This window comes from Lithobates pipiens, unplaced genomic scaffold (genome assembly GCF_037356315.1).
Source record: "Lithobates pipiens isolate NorthernLeopardFrog02 unplaced genomic scaffold, aLitPip1_a1.2 Scaffold_23, whole genome shotgun sequence".
NCBI classification, from domain to species: Eukaryota; Metazoa; Chordata; class Amphibia; order Anura; family Ranidae; genus Lithobates; species Lithobates pipiens.
The window spans coordinates 117,975,781-118,002,691 of record NW_027507785.1 but is presented as its reverse complement, the minus strand read 5'-3'; the positions used below and the strand labels follow the sequence as shown (position 1 = coordinate 118,002,691).

The following is a 26,911-nucleotide window of genomic DNA, read 5'->3' as shown; positions in this document are numbered from 1 at the left end:
GCACTGGATCGAGAATGGGATCAGGTACGTATAAGGGGGGCTGGGGGGGTTACACACAGAAGGGTTTTTTTTTGCCCTAGTGCATAGAATTCATTAAGGTAAAACAAAACCTTCTACCTTTATGACCACTATAAGGCCACATTGAAAAGAAACTGCACATATTATCACAAAAGAACAATCCTTTGGAAAAGTGGACCTGTCTGTCATAAGAGGCAAGCTAACACAGGCGGCAAGGTGACTTATTTTAAAAGGATGGCATTGATAAAGGTAAGTTTTAAAATTGGATGAATTTACTGCTGTGATACATACATTACTATTTCTTATATGTGCTTCACACATGTACACACAGTACACATACACATTCCCATGTCTTATAACAGGAGTGACGGCAGGACTTCCAAGCATTACATCACTATTTGCTTTTTGTATATCAAAAAGGTCCTTGGTTTTATGGCTACAAGACATCATGGAATGGGTTTGTCATAGAAATCCCAGAAATCATCATCTTGATCAGGTTGTAGAACTGGAGGAGTTGGTGCTTTGGGCTTCTTGGCTTTAGCCTCTTTGTGTTTCTTTGGCTTTTTGGCTTTTGGAGCTGGAGCTGGAGGATCATCCTGGAGGTGGAGGACTGTAGGGTGGATATGCAATGGATAAACGAGTGAAGGTTTCTGTTGACTCTCCAGGATCTTGGCAATGGTGTTTCTCTCCGTTAGTTTTTGTGACCAAAGAGCTTACGTAACAAGATGAGACATGAGTGACATAAAACTCAGGAGACATCTGCTTAGTAAATCAGATCACTTTACCGTGAATGTAAAGAATAACATGTCTTCCTCTCTAGCAGTATCTTCACCTTTTGTGTGCTCCTCAACTCTAAATTCTCCAGTATTTATAAGGATGGATAGTGTATAGGATTCCCTCTCCTTTCCTTTTATGTTACTGAAAGATGATTGGTCCAGGACTGCCACATGGAAGCATAGAGAGAGTCCCCAGCCTTGTAAAAAAAACTCTGATTAGTTTGACTCAGAGCTTTCACAAATCTCCCTTTCTTTCTTGCTCTCATCAGATAATAGAACAAGTGAGAGAGTAGATGAAAGGTGAGTGTGAACTGAAGCGGGGTCATTAAAGCAAACCTTTTGCTTTGCCCAACATGGCTAAATAAAATGGGGAAATAAAATAAGGGACTTGGTCGGGGCTAGAATTTTATCACTGGAGCCTGTAGGCATACAACTTTTGGCAACCAAAGCCGCAATCAGCTAGGCATGAGCCCTTTACATAAGCCTTGACCATTTTTAAGTTTGTGGTCACTATTTAAGCCAAAACCATTTTAACTATTTTAATTTGTTTTTGCACATCAGTCTTTTGTAAAGAGAAAATCTAACATTTTCCTAGTCTATTTTTACTCAGGTTTTCAATACCTAGGTATTCGCCCACGTGGTAAACAGTAATTTTCAAATAAATTGTATATTTTACAGTATCAGAAACAGACAGCTTCAGTTAAAATACATGATGATTTATTTGTAGAGTATGAAAAAAAGTAAAGAAAGACATTAGAATCTAAAACATTACAAAACAGGAGCCATATTGTCATACAAGCTGTTTTATTGATAGTTATTTCTTCCCCTCAGCCTCCCTCTGTTCTAGACACTTCTTTAGAGCCATGTATCTAAAGTTGCTCTCATGCCACCTGCCTGGGAAAAGTACAGGATGCAGGTCAGTGTTGGCATCAACCACAAATAGAAAGAATGTTCCTTTAACACAAATACTATGGTCTGAATTACAAATTAAGATTTAGGTTCATGATCATAGTACAGACATAAAGTGAAAACAAAATTAAAAAGGGATCATCATATTACTATAACAATATAGTCACATGCCAAATGGGTATATTTATATTTTTTGGAACATATTTTTGGATCTTTTAGGACCTGCTTGTATTGCTTATGTTGATCAAGCATAGACTTGTTGGAAAGCCATCTAAGCTAAGGCCACGACCAAGGCCATGACCAAGGCCATCAGAAGCGCCATCAGAAGCACCTGAATTCTTTCACTAGTCTAAACAAAGGCACTGTTCTAAATATTATATATATATATATATATAGTTCAGGTAATATATACTGACCTCAAGTCTCAACAGTTTCCACAATGTTTTTGAAGAACTACACTATATTGTCAAAAGTATTGCAACACCTGCCTTTACACGCACATGAACTTTAATGGAATATCAGTCTTAATCCATAGGGTTCAATATTGAATTGGCCCACTCTTTGCAGCTATAACAGCTTCAACTCTTTTGAAGGTTATCCACAAGGCATTGGAGTGTGTCTATGGGAATGTTTGACTATTGTATTCTATGTCTTTATTGACCTCGCTTTGTGAACTGGTGCTCAGTCATGTTGGAACAGGAAGGGGCCATCCCCAAACTGTTCCCACAATGTTGGGAGCATGAAATTGTCCAAAATGTTTTGATATACTGACACCTTAAGAGCTCCCTTCACTGGAACTAAGGGGCCAAGCCCAACCCCACACCGTAATCCCTCCACCAAATGATTTTGACCAGTGCACAAAGCAAGGTCCATAAAGACATGAATGAGCAAGTTTGGGATGGAGGAACTTGGCTCGCCAGCACACCTTTGGGATGAGTTAGAGTGGAGACTGCGAGCCAGGCCTTCTTATCCAACATTAGTGCCAGACCTCACAAATGCGCTTCTGGAAGAATGGTCAAACATTCCTATGGATGCACTCCTGAACTTTGTGGACAGCCTTTCCAGAAGAGTTGAAGCTGTTATAGCTGCAAAGGGTGGGCCAACTCAATATTAAACCCTACGGACTAAAACTGGGATGCCATTAAAGTTCATGTGTGTGTAAAGGCAGGCATCACAATACTTTTGACAATATTCAGTATATACAAAGGCACCAATCAGAATTAATTTTTTACTAATTAAAATTCAGCTTTGCATATTGCCGTTGCTCATTTCATTGCTTTTTTAGGACGGTGCATAAAGAAATGCACATTATAGTGACTCACAAACTTGACTAAAGCCATTGCTCATGTAGCACCATCACTGTTGCTAGAGTAGGTAAATTTAGTTTGCCTACCCTGTAGGCAGTGGAGCATGTATTTATTTGTTTAGAAGACTGGGCAGTGCTTCAAAGGCTGTGATTCTGTTACCTCCCCTTGTCTCCTGATACTCTCTGGATGAAAGGGCTCAGAAGGTGGGGAGACAACCCATAAATACTCAAAAACCTGGCAGTGTGGAAGCAGAGGCTAGGATCCAGCTGTCTGAAGATGACCCCTGTGCTGGGGGGGTTCTGCCCCCTGGGGCAAGAAGAGAGGGAGCAAGAGCAAGAAGAGAGAGGTAGATAGAGAAGGAAGAAGAGGAAGCTTCATAACCTCACCTAGTCTAAGTCACAGCTAGGCTTAGCTGTGAACACCATGCAAAATCAGTACAGCCTGTTCAGCAGAAAGGTCAGGGCTGCAGCCACTCTGGATCTTGGGAATCCTACAAAAAGGGACTGAGTGAGTACAAGCCAGCCATACACCCAAAGAAAAGAGAGGACAGTGAAGTGCAATACCCCACATGTCAGGGACCAGGGGGAAACTTAAGTGCTGAGCGAGTCAGCCAGGAGCATCCCATCATGTCTCTACTTTGGATCTGGAAAAGCCAGGTGCTGCTTCTTCAATATACTTTTGTTTTGAACTTTGTTGCTTTGCTATTGCTACACTATCACTCACACTGTTGTAGTTCAGTTTTACTGTTTGGATTAGAGTAGCCAGAGACATTAGCAGATCCTCATTTGTGGTTCAACGTTTTCAGTCCTTTAGGCTCTGGTTATCCCATGTACCCTAACGCCTATCCAAGTTCATAGTTCAAAATAAAAAACCTAAACTAAAACCCCTAGATTGTTTTCTTGAGCCATTTTTGAGAGTGTGGAAAATTCCTGTTGCTTGGCTGTAGGTGCAGTGTGGGGGGGGGAAAGGTCCAAAATGCAGCAGCTCTTTCGGGGGGTAGCTCTACACTTATATTTCACCTTAGGTTTTCAAGTGCAAAAGTGGGAGTTGCCCTAAACAGTACGTCAAGCCAAGCTATACCTGCTAGGACATATCTGTAACCTTTTATATGCTTCCAAAAGATTTTACAAGAAAAAAAACATTATTAGACATGTGCAGAGTAAAATATTTTGTTTCGGAATTTCGTTTTCGTCCGAAAAATTAATTTATTTAGTTACTCCCGAAATTCGTTTTTATTTATTTCGTTTTTCGTTCAAAAATTGCATTCGTCCGAAAATCCACATGAATTACGGTCGAATCTGTCTTTGAAGGCTTATGGTGTCTGTCGAATGTATAAAGAAGATTCGACGGAGCTAGTATATAGCATACTTTAGAACCCTATTAAAGTCTATGGGACTCCAACGTTCAAAATCTAAAGTGCTAATTTTAAAGACTAATTTGCAAGTTACTGTCCTAAAAAGTGTTTGGGGACCCGGGTCCTGCCCCAGGGGACATGGATCAATGCAAATTTTTTTTTTTTAAACGGGCGTTTTTTCGGCAGCAGTGATTTTAATAATGATTAAAGTGAAACAATAAAAGTGTAATATTCCTTTAAATTTCGTAGGGGGGGGGGTGTCTATAGTATGCCTGTGAAGGGGCGCATGTGTCTGGTGCTTAGAACTGTCCCTGCAAAAAGTGTCATTTATGCAGAAAAAAAAGTCCTTTAAAATCACTCGCAGCTATTATGAATTGTCGGCTCCGTAATACAGAGAACACTCATTGAAAGTCATTGATAAAAAAAAAAAAAAAAAAAAAAAAAAAAGCGTGGGGGTCCCCCAAATTCAATTACCAGGCCCTTCAGGTCTGGTATGGATATTAAGGGGAACCCTGCCTCAAATTTAAGAAAAAATTTGATGTGGGGTTCCCCCTAAATATCCATAACCAGACCCTTCAGGTCTGGTATGGATATTAAGGGGAACCCCGCATCAAATTTAAAAAAAAATTGACGTAGGGGGTCCCCCTAAAAATCCATACCAGACCCTTTATCCGAGCACGCAACCTGGCAGGCCGCAGGAAAAGAGGGGGGGACGAGAGAGCGGCCCCCCTCCCTCCTGAACCGTACCAGGCCACATGCCCTCAACATTGGGAGGATGCTTTGGGGGTCTGTGACCCCTCAAAGCACCTTGTCCCCATGTTGATGAGGACAAGGGCCTCATCCCCACAACCCTGGCCGGTGGTTGTGGGGGTATGTGGGCGGGGGGCTTATCAGAATCTGGAAGCCCCCTTTAACAAGGGGACCCCCAGATCCCGCCACCCCCCCTGTTTGAAATGGTAAGGGGGTACAAAAGTACCCCTACCATTTCACAAAGAAAGTGTAAAAAATTGTTAAATAAGACAAGCACACTTTTGAAAAATTCCTTTATTAAAAATAAAAAAAATAAAAAAAAGATTCCAGCAGTGGTAATCCACTCTTGCTATCCAGCAACGGACGATCATCTCTCCGGGTTCCAGCGACGCTGATCTCATCCAGCGCAGCGAATCCATCCTTCTTCTGTCTCCATGGAGGAGACACTGCAGGGATTCCGGTGGCCTGACGTTTCTTATATACGGAGGGCGGGGCCACCCGTCACCTGACCCCGCCCCCTCTGATGCAAGGGGAAACCCGGGGTTCCCTGTGACGTATGGGTGACCCCGCCCCCTCTGATGTAACGGAAACCTGCCTGTGTTACATCAGAGGGGTGCGGGGTCACCCATACGTCACAGGGAACCCCGGGTTTCACCTTGCGTAAGAGGGGGGCGGGGTCAGGTGACGGGTGGCCCCGCCCTCTGTATATAAGAAACGTCAGGCCGCCGGAATTCCTGTAGTGTCTCCTCCGTGGAGACAGAAGAAGGATGGATTCGCAAGCTGATTCAGGTGAGCCATCGCTGGAGAGATAACCGTCCGTCGCTGGATAGCAAGAGTGGATTACCACCGCTGGAATCTTTTTTTTATTTATTTTTTATTTTTAATAAAGGAATTTTTCAAAAGTGTGTTTGTCTTATTTAACTATTTTTTACACTTTCTTTGTGAAATGGTAGGGGTACTTTTGTACCCCCTTACCATTTCAAACAGGGGGGGCGGGATCTGGGGGTCCCCTTGTTAAAGGGGGCTTCCAGATTCTGATAAGCACCCCGCCCGCAGACCCCCACAACCACCGGCCAGGGTTGTGGGGATGAGGCCCTTGTCCTCATCAACATGGGGACAAGGTGCTTTGAGGGGTCACAGACCCCCAAAGCATCCTCCCAATGTTGAGGGCATGTGGCCTGGTACGGTTCAGGAGGGAGGGGGGGCCACTCTCTCGTCCCCCCCTCTTTTCCTGCGGCCTGCCAGGTTGCGTGCTCGGATAAAGGGTTTTTAAATTTGACGCGGGGTTCCCCTTAATATCCATACGAGACCTGAAGGGTCTGGTTATGGATATTAAGGGGGAACCGCACGTCAATTTTTTTCTTAAATTTGAGGCAGGGTTCCCCTTAATATCCATACCAGACCTGAAGGGCCTGGTAATTGAATTTGGGGGACCCCCACGCTTTTTATTTATTTATTTTTTATTTATTTTTTTATCAATGTCTTTCACTGAGTGTTCTCTGTATTACGGAGCCGACAATTCATAATAGCTGCGAGTGATTTTAAAGGACTTTTTTTCCTGAATAAATGACAATTTGTGCAGGAACAGTTCTAAGCACCAGAAACATGCGCCCCTTCACAGGCATACTATAGACACCGCCCCCCCCCCCCTACGAAATTTAAAGGAATATTACACTTTTATTGTTTCACTTTAATCATTATTAAAATCACTGCTCCCAAAAAAACTGCAGTTTTTAAAACTTTTTTTTGCATTGATACATGTCCCCTGGGGCAGGACCCGGGTCCCCAAACACTTTTTAGGACAGTAACTTGCAGAATCTTTTCTCTCTGTCAAATCTTTTTTCTCTGTCGGATATTTTCTCTATATAATCTTGGACTAATAGAGGTAAGGTTAGGCACATTCGACCACAGGTTCTATAGACACAGATTGTTATTGTCAGAGTCACATCGAATCTCCTATTCTATATCGAAATGTTGTAACAATGAAAACGAAAATAAAGCATTTATTTACGTCGGATCTTTCGTTTTTCGGATTCTGTGCTTTCGTTATCGTTTGTCAAAACGAAAATAGCTGAAATTCGGACGAAAATGCATTCGGACGAAAACGAATGCACATGTCTAACCATTATTAACCAAATAGAAAAAGTAATCAGCCTATAGGAAATACTGTGGCTCTATAATGGCAGCAATCAATAATTACCTAAGTCATCGGTCTTCCTTCCGTACCAGTGTTGGTTGTTGCCCTTATCTCGTCTGCCTCTTTCATTTACTTCTGCTGTGTACGAGTCCTGCACCAGACTGCGTTGTTTTATGGGCATCCCTGAAGGAAAAAAAATCTATAAGACATGTCATACAATAAAGAAAACAGAAAAATAGTCACAGCTATACTGTATTAGTTTAATTGCCTAAGGTAACAAACTGAGTACTACATCATTCTTCTTTTATCTAAACATACTTTCTTTCATTTCCATGTTTTTCATGGCAATCTTTCAGACCTAGACCTAGAGGCAGCTCTATCCTATAACCACTGTGACAGGTCAGATGAGAATGATATCTAAATAATACAATCCGTGGAACAAGGAACCTTTTATTTTTTTAAATAAGGGAACCCCATTCCCACTCAAGGCAGGTCCCTCCATCCAATAATTGTTTATGAAATGTATAGTAACCAAATAGGTGATAATTAGGGATCATTACAAGATATTTCCTTATAAAGTTACTTTTATTAAAATGTAACAAAATATAAACATCAATGCTATATGCACACTTTTCCCACCCATTAAAGTATATGTAAACCCTCACCTTGTAACAACTATTCAGTTTAAAATAGAAATGAAAGGTAAAACATTGATGTGTACATTTATAAAACATTATAAATACCTTTTACCCCCCTTTATTAATGAGTGATAACATACCCTCTGTTCTCAGCTGCATAAGGACCTTAGAGAGCTAGGGGGAAAGAGACAGCAGCACAGTGGGGGGGGGGGGGCTGGTGTGTCAGCACAAGTCTGATCAATGGAGGAGAGCAGGCTGGGAGCCCAACACAGCTATAAAACTGACCATGGTGTGTTCTCTTGCTTAGTGTGGTACAGTTTTTAATAGGAAAGCAGAGGGACTGTCAGGAACACTAGCTATTTCACACAAAGGGAGCAATAAGTAGAGAATAGGATACATTTTCACACAAATATATAGTACAGCAGGCACATACCAGGAATATGATATTTTGGGTCGACATATTCTTTAAAAACCCAGACAACCTTGCCATAAAATGCAACCTAGGATGGCCTTTCCCCCTTATATACACACTAGAGATCTCACTATACTCTAACATAACAAGTCAACCATCAAGGAGTATTTCCTCAACTGAATATTTGGAAAGGATTATATTAGAAAAGAATTCCATTCAATATTATTAACACCTAAATTGTAGTTATTAGTGTCCAGTCCATTTGTATGATATTGCACTAACAGCAAGCATTTAGCAAGTGCTCTTTTGCCCAGGCCCACATTTTTAATCACGTCACTGTGTATCGCATGGATTTACATTTTTTTTAGCACATGATTAGAGCCTGTGTCTCTAATTGGCTTCAAAAAGGGAGGGCTCAGGGTGCCCCGAGCCCACCCAGTTGTGTGAAATGAGTGAATTAATATTTGCTAATGTCTTCTGTTTCTCCTCCCAACCAATCAGGAAGCGGATCCTGAGACCTGATTGGCCGGGAGTCCTAAGACCTGATTGGCCACAAGTCCTAAGCCTTGATTGGTCTGGGAGGAGAAGCGACTGTTGGGACTCGAGAGGAGACATAAGGTGGGGAGCCACCAATGCCACGACCTTAATGTTATAAGTGCGGGGTTGGCTTGGGGCCTGTGGCTCGAATTGGCTTAAAAAAGGGTGGGCCTGGGGCACAGAGCACTGCGCCCCGAGCCCACCCAGTTGTGTGAGTCCTAAGGCCGTGTACACACGCGGGGACTGTTCGGCCAACTTTGTCCGCTGAACAGTGTTTCGGCGGACAGTCCGCCCGTGTGTGGGCGTTCAGCGGACAGTTTCAGCGAACAGTCCGCTGAACAAGGTTTTTCGGAATTTCCGAAAAACTGTCCGCTGAAACCTTGTTTCAGCGAACAGTTCCCTCGTGTGTAGGCTTGTTCGACAAACTAAGTTCCGCGCATGCTCAGAAAGGATTTACACGCCGAAAGTTATAATGCAGTGTATAGGACGTCGTATTTTTCGTCCCGTCGTACGTGCCGTTCACGTCATCGCGCACGGTTTCAGCAAACTGTTCGTACGTCGTGTGTGGCCATGTCCGTCCATGCTAATTTTGAGCGGACTGTTTGCCGAAACTGTTTGACGGACAAAGTTGGCCGAACAGTCCCCGCGTGTGTACGCGGCCTAAGTCCTGATTGTAATGACAGTACATTTCTAGATGGTTCTAGAGACATTCTGATTGGTGGATATGTCTGGGAGGAGACTGTTGCATGCAACTACTGGCTGATCATGGGTTTGGAGGAAAAGAGAGAGGGCAAAAAGGGAACTGCTTATAGTGAGTGACAGTTCAGTGTGGTGTGCTGGTGAGGTTTGATTGAGCAGTTTCCTTTCCTGTGGTTCTCCAGCAGCATGTAGATCCCATTTCTAGCAAGCAACCACCCTTGCATGCACAGAGTCTGGCATACTCAAGCTAAGTACTTGTGTGGGTATTTTTGAGTACTCTCTCACTATCTGCAAAGCAAGAAATTGACGCTATTAGGATGACAGCTAGTATAAACACTTTAGCTTGCCCTGTCCCTCTGCTGAAAAAAATAGATATCTGATAATGAAGCAAGGTAAGGCTTGATTTCAGGTTCGTATTAGATGCAGTATGTAAGCCTCAATTTAATCTTCCCACCATAAGATGATGTTAAATGTGGCGTAATTAGGCTAAATGAGAACCGATAAAGAAAAGAGGTGAAATGGGGGATGTGAGTTGGGGGCTTGGATGACCCACAGCATCCTGTAGTCTAGAAATCAGCTAGATAATAATGTATGGGTTAAAGCGGAACTCCAACCGAATTACTACTCCTATGCCTGAAGGATTGTCTTGTTGTGTAATTGCTGGATATCCCCCTTACCTTGCTGCTGTCATCTTGTGTCTTTTTCTTTTTTTAAATTTCCTGGTCCTGGAGATTCCGGAAAGGGGCGGTGCGGCTGCGGATATGGGCGGGGCTTCAGTGGCAGGTCTGCGCTTCCTGTTGGCCGCACTGGCTCCTGGGATAGTTTTTTCAATTTCCCAGGAGTCTGTGCGGCGCCCAGGCTCGAGTTCTTGTTGTCGGCGCTCGAGTTTTTTGATCTGCGCATGCGCGAGATCGGCGATTGACGGGGTGGTGCATGCTGGGACATCAGCAGCACAGTGTCCCGGAAGACAATGCCTGTGTGCTTCACATGCCCATAGGCAAGATGGAAAATGCCAGGAGACGTTTTTATAAAGTCTACACTATACGGAAAAACGCCAGTAGGAAAATTAGAAAACATAAAAAGTAAGTAAAACAATTATAAAACATACTCCTTGCCATTTTACCAAAAAAATTAAAAATAAAACGGTGGTGGAACCCCGCTTTAAGTTTGTCTTCTGAGGTGGGAGGTGCTTTTCCAGAATAGTGTTGAGCAAGTGGGCCTTGCTTAGAGATATGCTTTAAATTATGCTTTTTTATATTTTTATATATGCTGGGTTCTCCCTCAAAAAATGTTTTCAGCTGCTTTCTCACATAAATACACAGAATGTTTATTCGTTTTCCAGGCATACAGTCAGCTGTGACCTTGCTAGGCATAAAGATGTATTCTTTCTCAGGCAATTGACACATGATCTAACTTTATCTCTTAACTGTTCAAAAGTCATTCTCCACCATAGAATAAACTGTGAAATCTTTTAACCACCATTGTGTATGTGGCTTCTCCCTAGAAAGTTTGTTGGTGGTGGTATGTTGTCACATAGACTTACTGCTGGCCACATGTTTGTGCACACAAATGCATACCTGGTGCTGGTGTGGTCACCACACCATCTATTTAAGCTCTGCATGAGATTAATGCTGAATGGTATCTGTGACCTGCTCTTGAGCTGCCCCCAACTGGACCCATTCTTGCCCATTGTTGGCCCTGCCCTGTCCCTCAAATGATGTATCGGTTTCCAGACTCCGTTCTCTGCTGTTCGCCATTTTCTGACCTGTCTCAATCCTCAACGCTGCACTTGTTTGCAATCTGACATTCTGCTGCCACATGCACCAACAATCCCAAATTCCAATAAGTTCAGAGATGCACTGCAGACTATTGTGCTACACTAGTGCCCTTGTACCACCTGTTATCACTACTAGGGGCCCTTGGGCTGGACATGTAGGAGAAGCTGTCTTCATTTTGGACTCCTGATATGACATAAAGGTTTGCCTATGGTATACGGTATATGCTTAGTACAGAAGAAATATAATGTGTAAACAAAGCAAATCTAAGACAAGATAGACCATCACCTGGAAAGACATTACTGCGGAGGCAGTGACTTAGCTCATAATATATCCTATGTGGATATTCCTCCATAAGCCAGGGTTCCAGAGTGATATGTGTCAGGGTGACTCTAGGCGTGTTCCTTGTTCTCTGCTCCACATCTGCCAGGCTCTTTCTCACCTACACAAGACAGATTCAAAATCTGCACTTTATAAACTGAAATGTTGAAAATTGCAATATTTGCCTAATAATTGCTCTTACCTGTGTCGGAGAAATGAGTTGCTCAACCAAAGAGCTGCCATACTTGTGTCTGATATTAGCTGGGATAAGGTTCCTGATGTCTGGTTGGCAAATGTCCACAGCTTCTGGAGATATTTTATTTCTGCTACTCAAGACTCGTATATCATTATGTTTACAGCTCCTGTAGCTTTGACCTGTTTTGTTCTCTATAGTGGGTGCCTTCCATTTCTCTTTAATATCAGGTGGAGCAGAGTAACAAGCCATAGGTCCTGAATGGTAAATATGTGTAATGCATTAGAACTGCAACCATAGATCTTCTCAATGTGTTTGAAACTAATAGAATATTATGCAAAATGATATGTTTTGTTTTAATGAAAAAGTACACATTCTGTTTTTTTTTTTTTTTTGCCTGGGGAGGACCTTGCAGTAAAAAGCAAGGCCTGTCTAATTATAATAGGGCACCCTACCCCATTGTAAATAGTAGCATATATAAAAAAATAAAAAATAAACACCTATAGGGGAAAAAGTTATAAAATACAATATACTTACCTTTTGTACATCATGATGTTTCTGATGAAATCCTGGAGAATGCTGAAGTTTCCAGATTCCGGGAAAGGGCACCCAAGCACAGTGCAAAAGTAAATTCTCTTAGCACTTTCTTGGGTTCTCCCAGGATGGATGGTGATATCGCACTCACCTAGGTGCTGTGAAGTAGGTGGTCCCTTCATTTTTTTTACATTTATGCTGCTATTTAAAATGGGGTAGGATGCATAGTATATATATATATATATATATATATATATATATATATATATATATATATATATATATATATATATATATATATATATATGTGTGTGTTTTTGTAAATTTTTGTTTATTAACAGTTTTACAACACATAAAATACAATACAATGTGTACCAAAATTCCCCCCACTCCCTCCTACTCCCATGCCTAGTATATTTAGCAGACCTTGCTTTTTACTGCAAGGTCCTCTTTAAACATCAAACAACGCTTTAATCAAACAGAAAAGCAATTATTTAATCCAAGTACAGCAAATGTAGCAATTGTGTTCAAAATTCCAATTACTGTATACTTATTATTAGTTTTAGATAACTACACTTAGAGTCAACAGCTTTCCACAGAGCTGAAGGTAAAGCTGCAGCCATTTATCACATTTCTGCACTGTGCAACTTTCTGTGCAACTTTCTTCTTTCAAAAGCCAGAGAGAGGTTGTTGAAACTGGAAAGCACTTAAAGTGGTGTTGCCACCAAAAAATAAAAAATAGTTCAAAATTCTTAAAAAAAAGAAATAAAAAATAATCGGGAAAAAAAAATTTTTTTCACTCAACTCTAAATGCCTGTTGGTAGGGGGTCCCTCGTAGTCTGCCTTCTTCATTGCCCGGGACATCACTTCCCCTCATGCCGCACAGTTATCTGGGACCTATCACGTTCATGTGCAGTGGTTGCGCAGTGGTTGCCTGGCTGTGAAGCCACAGCCGGGTGCCCACAGAAAGAATGATGGCGCTGCGAGCGGAGTGGGGAACGAGGGGGGGGCTTCGTTCCCCTGCATCGCTGGACCCTAGGACAAGTAAGTATCCGATTATTAAAAGTCAGCAGCTGCAGTATTTGCAGCTGCTTACTTTTAATTTTTGTTTTTTAGGGGGCACCCCACTTTAACTAGCATGTTCCCAGGAAAATATTTAGGTACATTCAAACCCAGCCATACTATAAAAACAGGGCACAGGCTCCTGCCTGCGTTGCATGAATTATTGAAATATATGGAAAACTTTAATACAGAGAAAGCTGAAATATGATGGGAGGTTTTTAGCATGGGACTTTAAAGCTTTCAGGAGTATGGGCAGACCCTTTTCCTGTTTAACTGCTGAATCCACTTTCCTCTGATGACACCCAGGCAACTTGGAAGACTAGTATTTCAACTCTTATGCTGGCCATACACCTATAGATTATCTGCAGATTTTCTATGGTTAGATGGAAAAAGTGCAACAGATTTCTCCATGTTCGCTAAACTGTGCGGATGGATTAATCTCCCACTTTTTCCATCTAACCATAGAAAATCTGCAGATAATCTATAGGTGTATGGCCAGCTTTAGGGCAAAATCTTTGATTCTTGACTGTGGGAAAAGCAATGCACTTTAGAACATGTAGCGCAGGGGTGTCCAAACTTTTTTCAAATAGGGCCAAATTTGATTAAGTGAACATGCGTGAGGGCCGACCATTTTGCCTAACATTCTTTGAACCATTAAAATTAAATGCAAATGGCTACACTGCCCAACAAGAATTCACTTCCCTTTGTGGCTGTGTGTGGGGAAGAGTCTAAGTATGAGCTTGGGCGTGTTATTTGTATATACGGTATTTATCAGCGTATAACATGCAAGTTCACTTTAAGAGGGAAGTTTCAGGAAAAAAATAATAATTACATTTTAAATAAAGAACTGGAGCAAAATAAGAGCCAGTGCCTATCTGCAGCCTCACCATTGCCATTAATGGAGCCTGATCGATGCCCATCTGCAGCCTCAGAGGGGACAGGGAGGAGGTGGGACAAGCGCCAACAGATTACATACAGGAGACTCTTCTGTTTACTTGGCAGCCTCTTTAATACAAACTCCCGCATCCTATGATAGACAGTGCAGTCGTCCAATGCCAGCCCAGGAGACGGAGGCCGCTGCGTAAACAGGAGATTCTCCTGTATGTAATCTGACGGCACTCATCCTGCCCCCTTCGAGGAATGACAAATACAGTATATATCTTGTGGCCCCCCAAGGAATCCCTGAGTGCCGTGCTTGGGGATTCGTTGGGGGCCACAAAAGATATATATACAAATTACCAATGGGGCCATATGAAACCGCAATTGGCTTGTGGGCCAGACTTTGGACATGCCTGGTGTAGCGGTACCCCTGTAAGGGCTGCTAATAGACTCTGTACCCCACTGATTACCTCGACTCTGCAAATCCTCCCTTACCTCTGACACCCTGGGTTCCATGTCACCAGCTGTGCTATAAATAGGGGCTCACACAATATTAAAGAAACAGTTCAAATATGTTTACTGTAGTATCAAAACACAAGATACATATGTATCCACTTTGGTCAATAATAGAAACACTCCTGTACACACCGCCCTTTATCTCAAGCTTATCTAGTAAACACAATGTATTGGTGTAACGTTCCCTGAATTGTGGATGAACACAGATATTAACTCAATACAGGGACCTATGTGAACAGGCTAACAGTAGAGTAGACACCTGGCCCAATATCTTATCTATCAGGTCTCTCCCTTCTGCCTCCTCAACTCACAGGCCAGCAATCCTGCACAATATTGAAAACAGTATAAACAATATTATATTCAATAAAATGGCTCCCTTTAGCAGGTCAATGCAAATATTATTGCCCATAGTTCCCAATTGTCAATGGTGTGGGTGATGATCTTCACACCGATGCTGCTCCAGGTGCTTTGGGACTTGTCTCAGTCTCTATGAATGTAACTTGAGCCCCAGAAAGATTCCCACAAATCTGCTGTAAGACTCTCGGGATGGAGCCTCTTCCAAAGACATTTGTGCGAAGGAGAGACCATTGTTCTGGAGATGGATCTTGTAATGTTCTAAACTGAGAAGAAAAATTTGATCTGGGCCAGGGAGTTAACTGCCCTGCAGAATGTAATCCCTTTTACATGATGGCGCCATATGGCATCATACTTGAATGATTTATTTTCCCCAAAGTTTCACCCCTTCACTGCCGGGTCCCTACGCCGTACGGACCTACAGAAGTGCCTGCAGGTGGCCAAGTCCGTACGCCATACAGACCTATTTTCCCTCTCCTATAACCTCATGATAAACTTATAGCTGAATTGTTCAGCAGACTCTGCTGAACAATTCTATTATTATTATTATAACTCTGATCAGCAAATTACAACGCGCTGATCAGAGTTATTAACCCTAAATCTGACCCCACCCCCCCCCCCCATGCCGCCGCTACCCTGTCCCTAGCTTCTCCATCCCCCCACCACTCCCTTCCCCCTAAAACTACTCCCCCACTCTTCTTTACTATCCCCTTCACCCCCTTCTTCACCCCCAGCACTGAGTACCCCCCTCCACTGGATCTGATCCCCAGCAATTTTGATCCCCCACAGCTACCATCATAAGCCGGCATCCCACCTCTGCCCTTCCCGCCGGCTTCAGGTGCTGCATGGGGCTTGGGGAGGATCCAGGGGTGTCCCCCCAATCACCCTCCATACTGGCCCCCGCACCCCTCCATCCATGCTGGGAGCGGGATCCCCCCCCCCCCCTGCAACCTGAAGCTTCTTCTCTGGCAATCTAATAGGCTGGGGATAAGGGAGCGGTGCGGGTGAAGTTTGGGCTTGGGGGGCTTGGTAAACATATGTGTACCACCCCCCACACCGTGTAGCAGAGTTGGCACAGGCAGTGATCACTATGATCACTCCTAAATGTCCACTGACATTTGATAATAGTAAACCGTGAGTGTTACTATGTATCAGACTGTCAGTTTATGAACATGAGAGGAATCTCTATACAGATTCCTTATTCATTCAAGAAGCGTACTGCAGAGAAAAGGACTATCTTCAGTCCATTTCTCTGTCTCAAAAAAGGAGATATGGGGGTCTGTTTAGACCGCTGAGATCTCACCAAAGACCCCCCCCCAAAAAAAATAAAATAAAAAAAACTGTTAAAAAATGAAAACTCCACGGGGATGGTCTCCCCCCACACTCATCCCTCCACGGCTTCCTTGGCTGCCCTGGGAGAAGCTAGAAGACAATAGGGAATATTAATTCACTATTGTCACAAGTGGGTGGGTTTGAGGTTCAATGCTCTGTGCCCCGAGCCCAACCTTTTACAAGCCAATTAGAGCCTCAGGTTCTAATCATGTGGCTTGAAAAAACAACTGTATGAGTCCGGCTCCCTGCAGGGGGGCGGTGCCCCAGCACCCCTAATGGACCAGCCACTCCTTATAAGACCCCTTTCACATCAAGCGGACTGTGTCAAACAGATCCGCCTGCTCAGCGGGGGATCTGTCTGCTGATCCCAACTGAGCAGGCGGATGATAGGTCCGTGTCTGCTCCGTTGATGCAGAGAGGACACAGACATAGCCCACTGTTCTCTATGGGACGGTCGGATGGAAACAGACCGCCTGTCCAGTTCCATCTAATACAATCTGATCTGTTCTGCTAGATCTAGCAGATCTAGCAGACTGGACTGGATCAGATGCATGCGGGTGTAAACAGACACATGTCCATTTACATCAGCCTCTCCGTGTAGAACAATAAGTGGTCCGATTGGGCCGGCCTGAAAAACGGACAGGCAGGTCCAATCGGTGTGCTTGTGTGAAAGGGCCCTAAGGCCTTGTTAACACAGGGCATACACAGTGTACCTTTACAGGGATGCACGGTTGTTCCATGCATCTCTGTGCAGGCAGTCCCATTGATGTCATTTGGGATGTAGCAACTGCACGAACAGAGCCCATCAATTTTACATCCTGTAGGTCCGGTTGCATGTCCCTGAGCTCACACTGTTTGTGTTCGGGGTGGTGTACCCACACCCACACGGATGTCAGATTGGGAACAGCAGCTATGCCTGTGCAGCCGTTGCATCCCAATTGACATAAATGGGACTGCCTTTATGGGGATGCATGGAACATCTGTGCATTCCTGTGCAGGTAAACATGGCCCCCCATGGGCGTACACTTTAGTATGTCACATGTGAATGATGCTTTAGCAGCAATTTAGCAGGAATTTTGTAAGATATGTTGTGTTGCTTACTGGGCAATTTGAATGATAATTGCGCTGTCATGCTGCACTGTATTCAAATTACATTTTTATCATTTTTTTCACACAAATTAAGCTTTCTTTTGGTGGTATTTAATCACCACTGGGGTTTTTATTTTTTGCTAAACAAACAAAAACAAACAGATAATTTTTCCCCTTCATTCATATTCGCTGATGAGGCTGCACTGATGGGCTGCACTGATGGGCACAGATAAGGCGACACTGATAGGCACTGATAGGACGGCACTGTTAGGCACAGATAAGATGACACTGATGGGCACTGATAAGAAGGCACTGGGTGGCACTGATAGATGTCCTGATGGGCACTGATAGGTGGCACCGATGGGCACTTGTAGGTGGCACTGATGGGCACTGGTAGGTGGCACTGATGGGCACTTGTAGATGGCACTGGTAGGTGATATTGATAGGCAGCACTGGTGATGACACACTGTGGGCACTGATAGATGGCACTGTGGGCACTGATGGGTGGCACTGTGGGCACCGGTAGGTGGTGCTGGTGGGCACTGGTAGAAGGTGCGTGGGCACAGAAGCCTCTCCACGATCGGGACCGCTGTCCCTATCGCAGCCGCCGGTTTTCGGCTTTTATTTTTTCTCCTTACGCTATCAGCATGAGCAGAAAAAATAGCCGATTACTGCCTCTGTTTAGATCACATGATCAGCTGTCATTGGCTGACAGCTGATCGCATGGTAAGGGGTCGGGATCAACCCCTTACTCAGATCTGTGATCAGGTGAGTCTCAATGACTCGCTGATCACAGAGCGGGCTGCTCAAGCATGGGAGGACGTCCAGGGATGTTCTCCAAGCAAATTAAGTCCACGCTGTAGCCGTCTTTCGGCTATTGCACGGACGACAAGTGGTTAATGATTTTAGTGTATTTTTAGAGGAAACATTTTTTGATAAACATTTGCATGAATATTGAGCTGCTTTAAATCAGTAGCACCTTCTTTTTATTCTACTGGCCATGTGCTTTCAGAAAATGTATGGTTTGGGGCGATCTTTTACAAAATCTGAAAGCTGTAAGTGAAAAAGAAAAACCTCCAGATTTTCTAAGAAACTTTTGCGTACATCCGATTTTCACTATTTCACAAAAAGTCACAATTTAAAATTTACAAATATGTGTTATGTATTAACTCCATACAGGTTAAGCTTTTATATTTAGTTGGAACTTAGCAGGATTTTGGAAAATTAGCTGCAAATAATTGGTGTATTTTTAGCAAAAATATTCTTTTGATAAACATTTGTGCAAATATCAGACTCACCGGTTATCGGCAGTCCTTTCCTCCCACCCTGTCTGTGTAAGGAAAGGAGAGTCATTAACTGGCAAGCCTGTCTGCACATTGTTTACACTGATAATCAGGGCAATGATCATTAGTGCCCTGGTTATCAGTGCAGCCCCATTTATGTCTATCAGTGCAGCTTATCAGTGCCCATCAGTGCTGCCTCATCAGTGCCTCCTCATCAGTGTCCATCAGTCCCGCTTATCAGAGCAGCCTCATGGGTGCCTCCTCATCAGTGTCTCCTTATCAGTGCCCATCGGTGTCGTCTATTAGTGCAGCCTCATCAGTGCCTCCTCATCAGTGCCCATCAGTACTGCCTCATCAATGCCTCCTCATCAGTGCCCATCAGTGCTTCTTCATCTGTGCCTCCTCATCAGTGCCCGCCAGTACTGCCTCATCAGTGCCTCCTTATCAGTGCCCATCAGTGCTGCCTCATCAGTGCCTCCTCATCGGTGCCCACCAGTGCTACCTCATCAGTGCCTCCTCATCAGTGCCCATCATTCCTGCCTATCAGTGCAGCCTCATCAGTGCATCCTCATCGGTGCCCATCAGTGTTGCCTATCAGTGCTGCCTCATCAGTGCTTCCTCATCAGTGCCCATCAGTGCAGCCTCATCAGTGTACATCAGTAAAGAGGGAAAATTACTTATTTGCAAAATGTTATAACAGATGCTAAGAAAAACTTATTTTTTTCTTAATTTTTCAGCCTTTATTTGTTATGCAAAAAATAGAAAACCTAGTGGTGGTGATTATACACCACCAAAAGAAACTTGGGTGCAGTGTTTCATGACTGCGCAATTGTCATTCAAAATGCGAGAGCTATGACAGCTGGAAATTGTCAGGACATTGTTAAAGTGGCCGGTATTGAAGTGGTTAAATGTCATTTAGCGATTCAAAGCATTAGGTAACTACAGTGCAGCTCATTTACCATGTCAACTTCTAAATGTGAATACAAGCATACAGGAACACATCTAAACATTAGAAACACACAACAGTAATGTGAGGTTACTTCCTAAGAGGTACCAGAAAATTGAGTTATCAATTGGCACTCCGTATGAGACATCTAACCATCATTAGAAGGTAAGTGCACATCTTAGAAATAAGCTATTCAGGAAAGAAATCACAAGCACTATTCACTAAAAACAGCTGTGTACCGGCCTTTGTAAACGGAAAGATTTAGAAGAAAAAAGGTATTCATTTTCCGAACCGCATGAAGTAATTGCAGTTTTAAAGTACAATTTTCTCATTTAGGGATGCTTTCAATTCATATTTGATATTACTCTGCAGAAATCTCTACATGTACATTACATTTGGTGCCATTAATGCAATTGATTTCTGCTCTAAAAAATGTAGCTGTGCTACAGAAGAATATAGGCTTTCATACACTGCCAAAGGTGATAATACTGGCCAAGGCAGACTGGCAACATTTTACTGAATGGCAAAAAGAACCAATTGGCCTTGACCTGGCCATTCAATAAATAGGCAACTCCTATCCTCATTGATTAGTGGTTCCAAATTAATAATAACTACTACCGTAGGGAACAGACCCAAAAGATACACTCCACATCTTTCCAAATAATTGTTCTGCTTTATTATGACGCAATTGAAGGTTTTTATACACATGATTACGTAGGTATCACATTAATATTACAATTGTACATTTATGGTAACAAGGGGCGTAACATAGGCAGGCTAATTCTAATAAGGACTCAAACTAATGCAAACATGTAATGAAAACCTTATTAGTGCTGTGTGCACAGTGAGGGCAGTGTGCAATACATATACTGTAAACAGAACTTACAAATTTCCTTGACAGCCTTTATAATAAGTAACACTATTTTGCGGGGCAGAGCTCATTATGGACATTTTTTTATATTCTTTTTTTATTAATCTATTTTATTTCCAATGTTACACACAATGTTATCGTTCAAATTCTTGACATTTCACATTCAACTTTTAGTAATCCTTACCCTCCCCCCCCCCCCCAAAAAAAAAGAAGAAAAGAACAAACTCCCACAAATCATATTCATATCCCTCCTCCTATACCTCCCTTACTCAAAAATCTCGCCTCCTTTATTATGGCCTTTTTAAAACAGAAAGTGACTGGATGCCTTAAAGCGTAACTTTACCCATAACATCTTGATAAAAAATGTTCTTAAGCAAGGAGCATACGTTACAAAATAATAATTATGCTACCAAAATTAGTGTTTGCTGTAGTATTGCTCTTGTTTCTTCTTCCTGGAGGCTGCCAGTTTGCTGAAGCTCAGAGCCCCTGAACAGCAGTAAAACTTCAAGCAGAACTAAACCCATCGATTTCGAAGTCTCAAAAAACAGTTGCATTCCTGGAAGGCCAGAAATGCTAATTGTCACATGTGCTTGTTTTCTTAACCAAACTGTCACACCATCAAATAGCTGGTGTCAAAACTGATCACATGTGCAGCACCATGGCAGTTGCAGATCTAACAGGGGCAACTTCCTTGACTGTAAAGGATAGAAGGGTTTAATTCTGTTTTCAGGCTGTTAGCAGTTTTAGTGCCTAAAGTGGGGTACACACTTTAAGAAAATCGGGCGAACATTCGTCGGATTTTTCTCGATGTTTCATAGCAAATTGGAACCAGTGAACAAAAATTCTCACAAAAACCCCTTGAACGAAAAAGGCTTTTTTTTTTGTTTATTGTTTCTGATCATGTGCAGTCTTTTTTCCTGATTTTTCTTGTACGAAAATCATACGAAAACAGTACACATTAAACAAAAATCGTTCATTCTATTCCCATACCAGAAACATTTTGGAATTTGTCCCAGCTGTCGGAAGTTGGGTACACACGATACGAAAATCATACGAAAATTCTTTGGATGAAAGTGTTCGCCCAATTTTCTTAGACCCCTTTCACACCACACCGCCGATAGCGTGGGCGGTAAAACGCTGCTATTTTTAGACCCAATTTGAGATTGCAGGGAAATCAGTTCTTCTCCGAATGGACAACGGGGCTGCGGTATCTTATATACAGGGACCCGCAGCAGATTTTTGTTGAAGGAGGTAGAACCCATAATCCTTTGGGCAGAAAGGAATCTACAGGACCTAAGGGCAGTCTATCTGCCCAGTCATCTCAATTCGAGGGCCAACCGCCTATCCCGCAGGTTCGTGGATGGTCTCTGCACCTGCAAGTTTTCGAGTGGATAGTGAACCAGTGGGGTCCCCTTGAGCTAGACCTATTTGCAACAACATTCAATACCAAGCTTCCAAGGTTCATCTCAAGGCTTCCTCATCCCCAGGCGGAGGCAGTAGATGCCCTCTCAGCCTCCTGGGTATGCAATTTAGCCTATGCCTTCCCTCCATGGCCTTTCATTCCAAAACTTCTGTCGAGGCTTATGATAGAAACCACGACGGTGATAGCAGTTCTACCATACTGGCCAAGATGTCCTTGGTTCCCCACAGCAATGTATCTGAGTACCCAGCCTCCAATCAAGATTTCAATAATACCTTTTCTCCTGTCACAGGGATGTCACACCCATCCAGATCCCTGCAGGCTGAATCTTTACATCTGGCGGCTGAAAGGGAAAGGTTACAATCCCTAGCGTTTTCCAACAAAGTGATCGCAACCCTGCTCAGGGCAAGAAAGCCATCCTCAAAGGTATATATAATAAGGTGTGGACCAAGTTCATGGCCTTGGCAGAAGCTGCGATCCAGATTCTCCATCATCCTCTCAAATTCTGGAATTTTTGCAGGCAGGCCTAGACCTAGGTCTTGCACTAGGTACACTAAAGGTACAGATAGCGGCAATTTCAGCGGCAACCAGCAGAAGATGGGCCGAGGATCCATTAATAATCCAATTTTTCAAAGCTGTCAAAATGATCCGACTGCCAACTAAACAATCTTTTCCCACTTGAGACCTTGCTATCATCCTAGAGTCCCTACCCAATCCACCTTTTGCCCCTTTGGAGTCAGCATCGCTTTGGAATCTAACCTTGAAGCTAACCTTCTTGATAGCCATAACTTCTGGAAGACGGGTTTCAGAGCTCCAAGCTTTAGGAGCAGATCATAATCACATCATATGCTAACCTGACAGAGTGGAACTCAGAACAGTGCAAGGTTGCATCATCCTTAAACATGTCGGAACCTTGGGCACTCCCAACATTTTCAGAACAGGACTCAGGTTCTCTTCACGAGCTGGACATTGCCTCCACTTTGAGATGCTATCTGCAGGCCACAGCATCCTTCAGGGACTCTACCAGGTTGTTTATAATTCCCTAGGGTAAAAGCAAAGGCAAGGTGTGCTGGATAAAAGAACTGGAACCCCCTTAGACGGCCAGGGCGCAATGCACCAGAGCGGTTTCTGCCTCTTGGGCGGCAAGAGCAAATGTGTCAATTGAAACTATTTGTAGGGCAACGACTTGGTCATCCCAACATACGTTTCTGAAACATTACAGAGTGGACCCAGAAGCTCTCTCATTGGTGGAGTTTGGCAGACAGGTCAAATCAGCCTTTGCTTCTTCTAAATAATAATTTCTTTCAAATAAACTTCTAAGCATCATGCCACCCGTCTCAGATAGTTATTTGTCACAGGTATGCTACCATGGAGGCACCAGGGAAACAGAAAATTGTACCATACTTACCGTAATTTTCTTTTCCTGGTGCCTATCCATGGCAGCATACAATCCCACCCTCGGTATTCTATATTACGGAGAATGCTGGGGCTGCGCTAACCATTTCTTTTATAATATTCACTAGTCCTGAGGGAGGAGCCAAGGCGGAGCTTGCCACAGGTATGCTGCACAGGTAGGCACCAGGAAAAGAAAATTACGGTAAGTATGGTACAATTTTCTGTTTTTGAAACCATTAAATTGATAAGTTTAGTTTCGCTTTAAGCTGGTCATACATTTTACAATCTGATTGTAAGATTTCCTTTAGATTTACTAAGAAACATTTAATATAGGGGCCTGTGCAATTCAATCAAAATTGATCGGATTGTTTAGGTTTGTTCTCAAATTACACAGTGTTGGTACATGCAAATGAGATTGTACTGGGATTGTAAAATTAGATTGTAGTGTGTATGGTCACTCTTATTTTTATTATAAATGCAAATGATAACAATTCAATTCTCATTTTGGAATAGTGGGAGCAGCCATGCAAATCATTCTTGAGCAAACAGTGCATCCAGAACTGCCACAAAACAGCCCAATATTATAGAGCTTTTAATTCATGCATGGAAATGATGGTTTTTAATGCCTCATGCACACTGGACTTTTAGCCTTGGTGCATGAGATTCTACCACTTTCATGCAGGCAGAAGGCACAGGTACACCATTCAGCCCCACTGCAGTCTGTCTGTAAAATGCTAATACCGCATACACACGATCGGACTTTCCGGGAAAGACTTGGTCCGGCGGATCGGAATCCGTCAGACAATTCGATCATGTGTGGGCTCCAGCGGACTTTTTTTCCCCCAAAAGTCAGACAGACCTAGAAATAAAATATGTTTCAAATCTATCCTACAGACTCAAGTCTGACGGACTAAAAATTGGGAACGCCGTTCATCTGTGTCCTAGTCCGACGGACCAAATATGACACAAGGGCAGCGATTGGCTACTAGCTATTGAACTTCCTTGTTTAGTCAAGTTTATGTCATCACGTTCAAAATGAACGGACTTTCGAATGGACTTAGTCTGGTTGCGTGTGGCCAAGTCCATTTCGTTCAGAAAGTCCATCGGACCTCCGCCAAGGTCCGTCGGGAAGACCGTCTGACCTAGTCCGTCGAAAAGTCCGGTCATGTGTACACGGCATAAGGGAGGGTGAAAACTACTGCTGCTTCTGGATGGGGCTGTATGGTGCAACTAGTGGTACTTACATTTAGGTCAGTATGTGTCCAGGGATGAATTCCCACAACACAAGACGTCTACAAGAATGGTGGAAGGGTACAACCCCTGTACCCCAGCACAACCTCTGTCTGTGGGTGAGGCTAGCTGTATGGTATCCAGAACAAAGAAAAAAGCATATTTAAGGATCATACATACTATAAGAAAATCAGATTAACATTTTCGTCCAAAGAATTTTCATACGATTTTTGTATAGTGTGTACACAACTTTATACAGCCGATTCCGATTTTTCATACGAGAATTCCAAAAGGGACAAACTCCAAAATGTTTCTTGTACGGGAACAGAATGAATGATTTTCATTTAATTTGTACTGTTTTCGTACGATTTTCGTACAAGAGAATTCAGAAAAGAAAAACTGCACATGATCAGAAACCATAAACAACAACAGAAAAGTGTTGTACGAGAATTTTTCGTAAGAATTTTCATTAATCGGTTCTGATTTGCAGTGAAACAACGAGGAAAATCGGATGATCGTTCGCCTCAATTTTCTTATGGTGTGTACCCCACTTTAGAGCCCTGTGCATCTTTTGGTCTGTTTCAGATCTGAATTCAGACAAAAATTTGGGCTGGAATCGGACCTGAAACAGTGAACCAGGACACAGCGAACTCCTACTGTGAGCCACTGCGTACTCATATATGCACCCAGCCTTAACTACTTGCTACCCAGGCCAATTCTGACACTTCACGCCTACATGTAAAAATCATATTTTTTTTTGCTAGAAAATTACTCATAAACATTATATATGTTTTTTTTTAGCAGGGACCCTAGGGAATAAAATGGTGGTTATTGCAACTTTTTATCTCTTTTTTGGAAAAAAAAGTTTAATGCATTTAAAAAATGCATATAATGCATTAGAGTTACAGAGGAGGTCTAGCACCAGAAGTATTGCTCTCACTCTAAAGTTTGCGGCAATACCTCACACATGTGATTTGAATGTAATTTACATATGTGGGCGTGACCTTTTTTTATTGTTTTTTTATTTTTCTATTTTTCTATTTTGACACTTTATTTTTCCTTTTTTTTTATTACTTTTATTCCTATTACAAGGAATGTAAGCATCCCTTGTAATAGGAATAGTGCTTGACAGGTCCTCTTTACAGCGAGATCCGGGGCCAATACGTCCCCAGATCTCACAACTAGGCTGGGAAGCCTGCAAAAAAAAAAAAAAAGATCCTGGCTTTCTGTATTCTCTATGGTCAACTTCAGACATGGACTGATTCCTTCTCCCTCTCGCCGTTCATGTGAGCCGGGAGAAGCACTGGAGGGCAGCACGGGGGGGGGGGGGGGGGGCTGCCTGTAAGAACGATCAAGAAGCTAAACAGCCGCTATGATTGTTCCTACAGTGCACATAATTGCTGGCTCTAATTCAGATATCTCCACTCAAAGTCGATGACGTCATAAGACGTCGTTGGGCTGTAAGTGGTTAAGGAGGATTGGAAATGTCATACCAGAAAATCTTTGAGTCATAAAATAAGATACATTATTTCTAATTGCAAAATAAAATAGAGGCTAAATCAGTTTCCATTGGTCGAAATGTGCTCTGCAGCAACAAATGTTCTGTATAGGGCAAGAAAGGTTTGTAAAATTGCTTTCTCACCTGAACTAGCTTCCATTGAAGAAATCTGTAGTCTTCAGCTACACATATGAGTGACTATATTAAAGTCCTTTTCCAAACTTCCTTTTGTTGCTAAGAAACCTTGTCTGTTAGTGTTGTTGGCAAGGCAAGGTGAAAAAAGGTTTCACGGTGACATTTTTCTATATAGCCTGTAGGTGGTGCTGTCACATAGCAATAGGAAGCACAGTCATTAATCAAAATGTTAATGCAGTAACATTTTAACATTGTTTGGGGAATTGCAGCCCTGAGGTCTATTAAAAGTGCAGTCAATTTTAATAAAATGTGTATTTATTCTTATTTACCTGGTATACTGTGAAAATTATTTTCAACATGCTCAAAGTCATCGTCTCAGGAGAGAAACCCTGGACTGCTATTGTTGACCTCCTACTGAGAATGCTAGTGAACTGGCTACTAGGCTGATTTACTGAATTTAGGCCTCCTTCACATAGCCATTTAGCTGAATACACCAGATTGCAATGGTAGCAATCAACAGATTCTTGCAGCTGGAATAGCA

General features: G+C 42.8%; 1 protein-coding gene across 1 annotated transcript; it reads right to left on the bottom strand.

Annotated features, from left to right (window-relative positions):
- Positions 1-268: 268 nt before the first annotated feature.
- On the bottom strand, positions 269-26,464 carry CIMIP4 (ciliary microtubule inner protein 4). The gene is made up of 5 exons (XM_077452255.1): positions 26,380-26,464; positions 11,836-12,083; positions 11,601-11,754; positions 7,315-7,434; positions 269-730 (listed from the first exon to the last, which is right to left on the bottom strand). The coding sequence occupies exons 1-5, from the start codon at positions 26,393-26,395 to the stop codon at positions 465-467; spliced, it is 804 nt and encodes a 267-aa protein (XP_077308381.1). The 5' UTR covers positions 26,396-26,464; the 3' UTR covers positions 269-464.
- Positions 26,465-26,911: the final 447 nt, after the last annotated feature.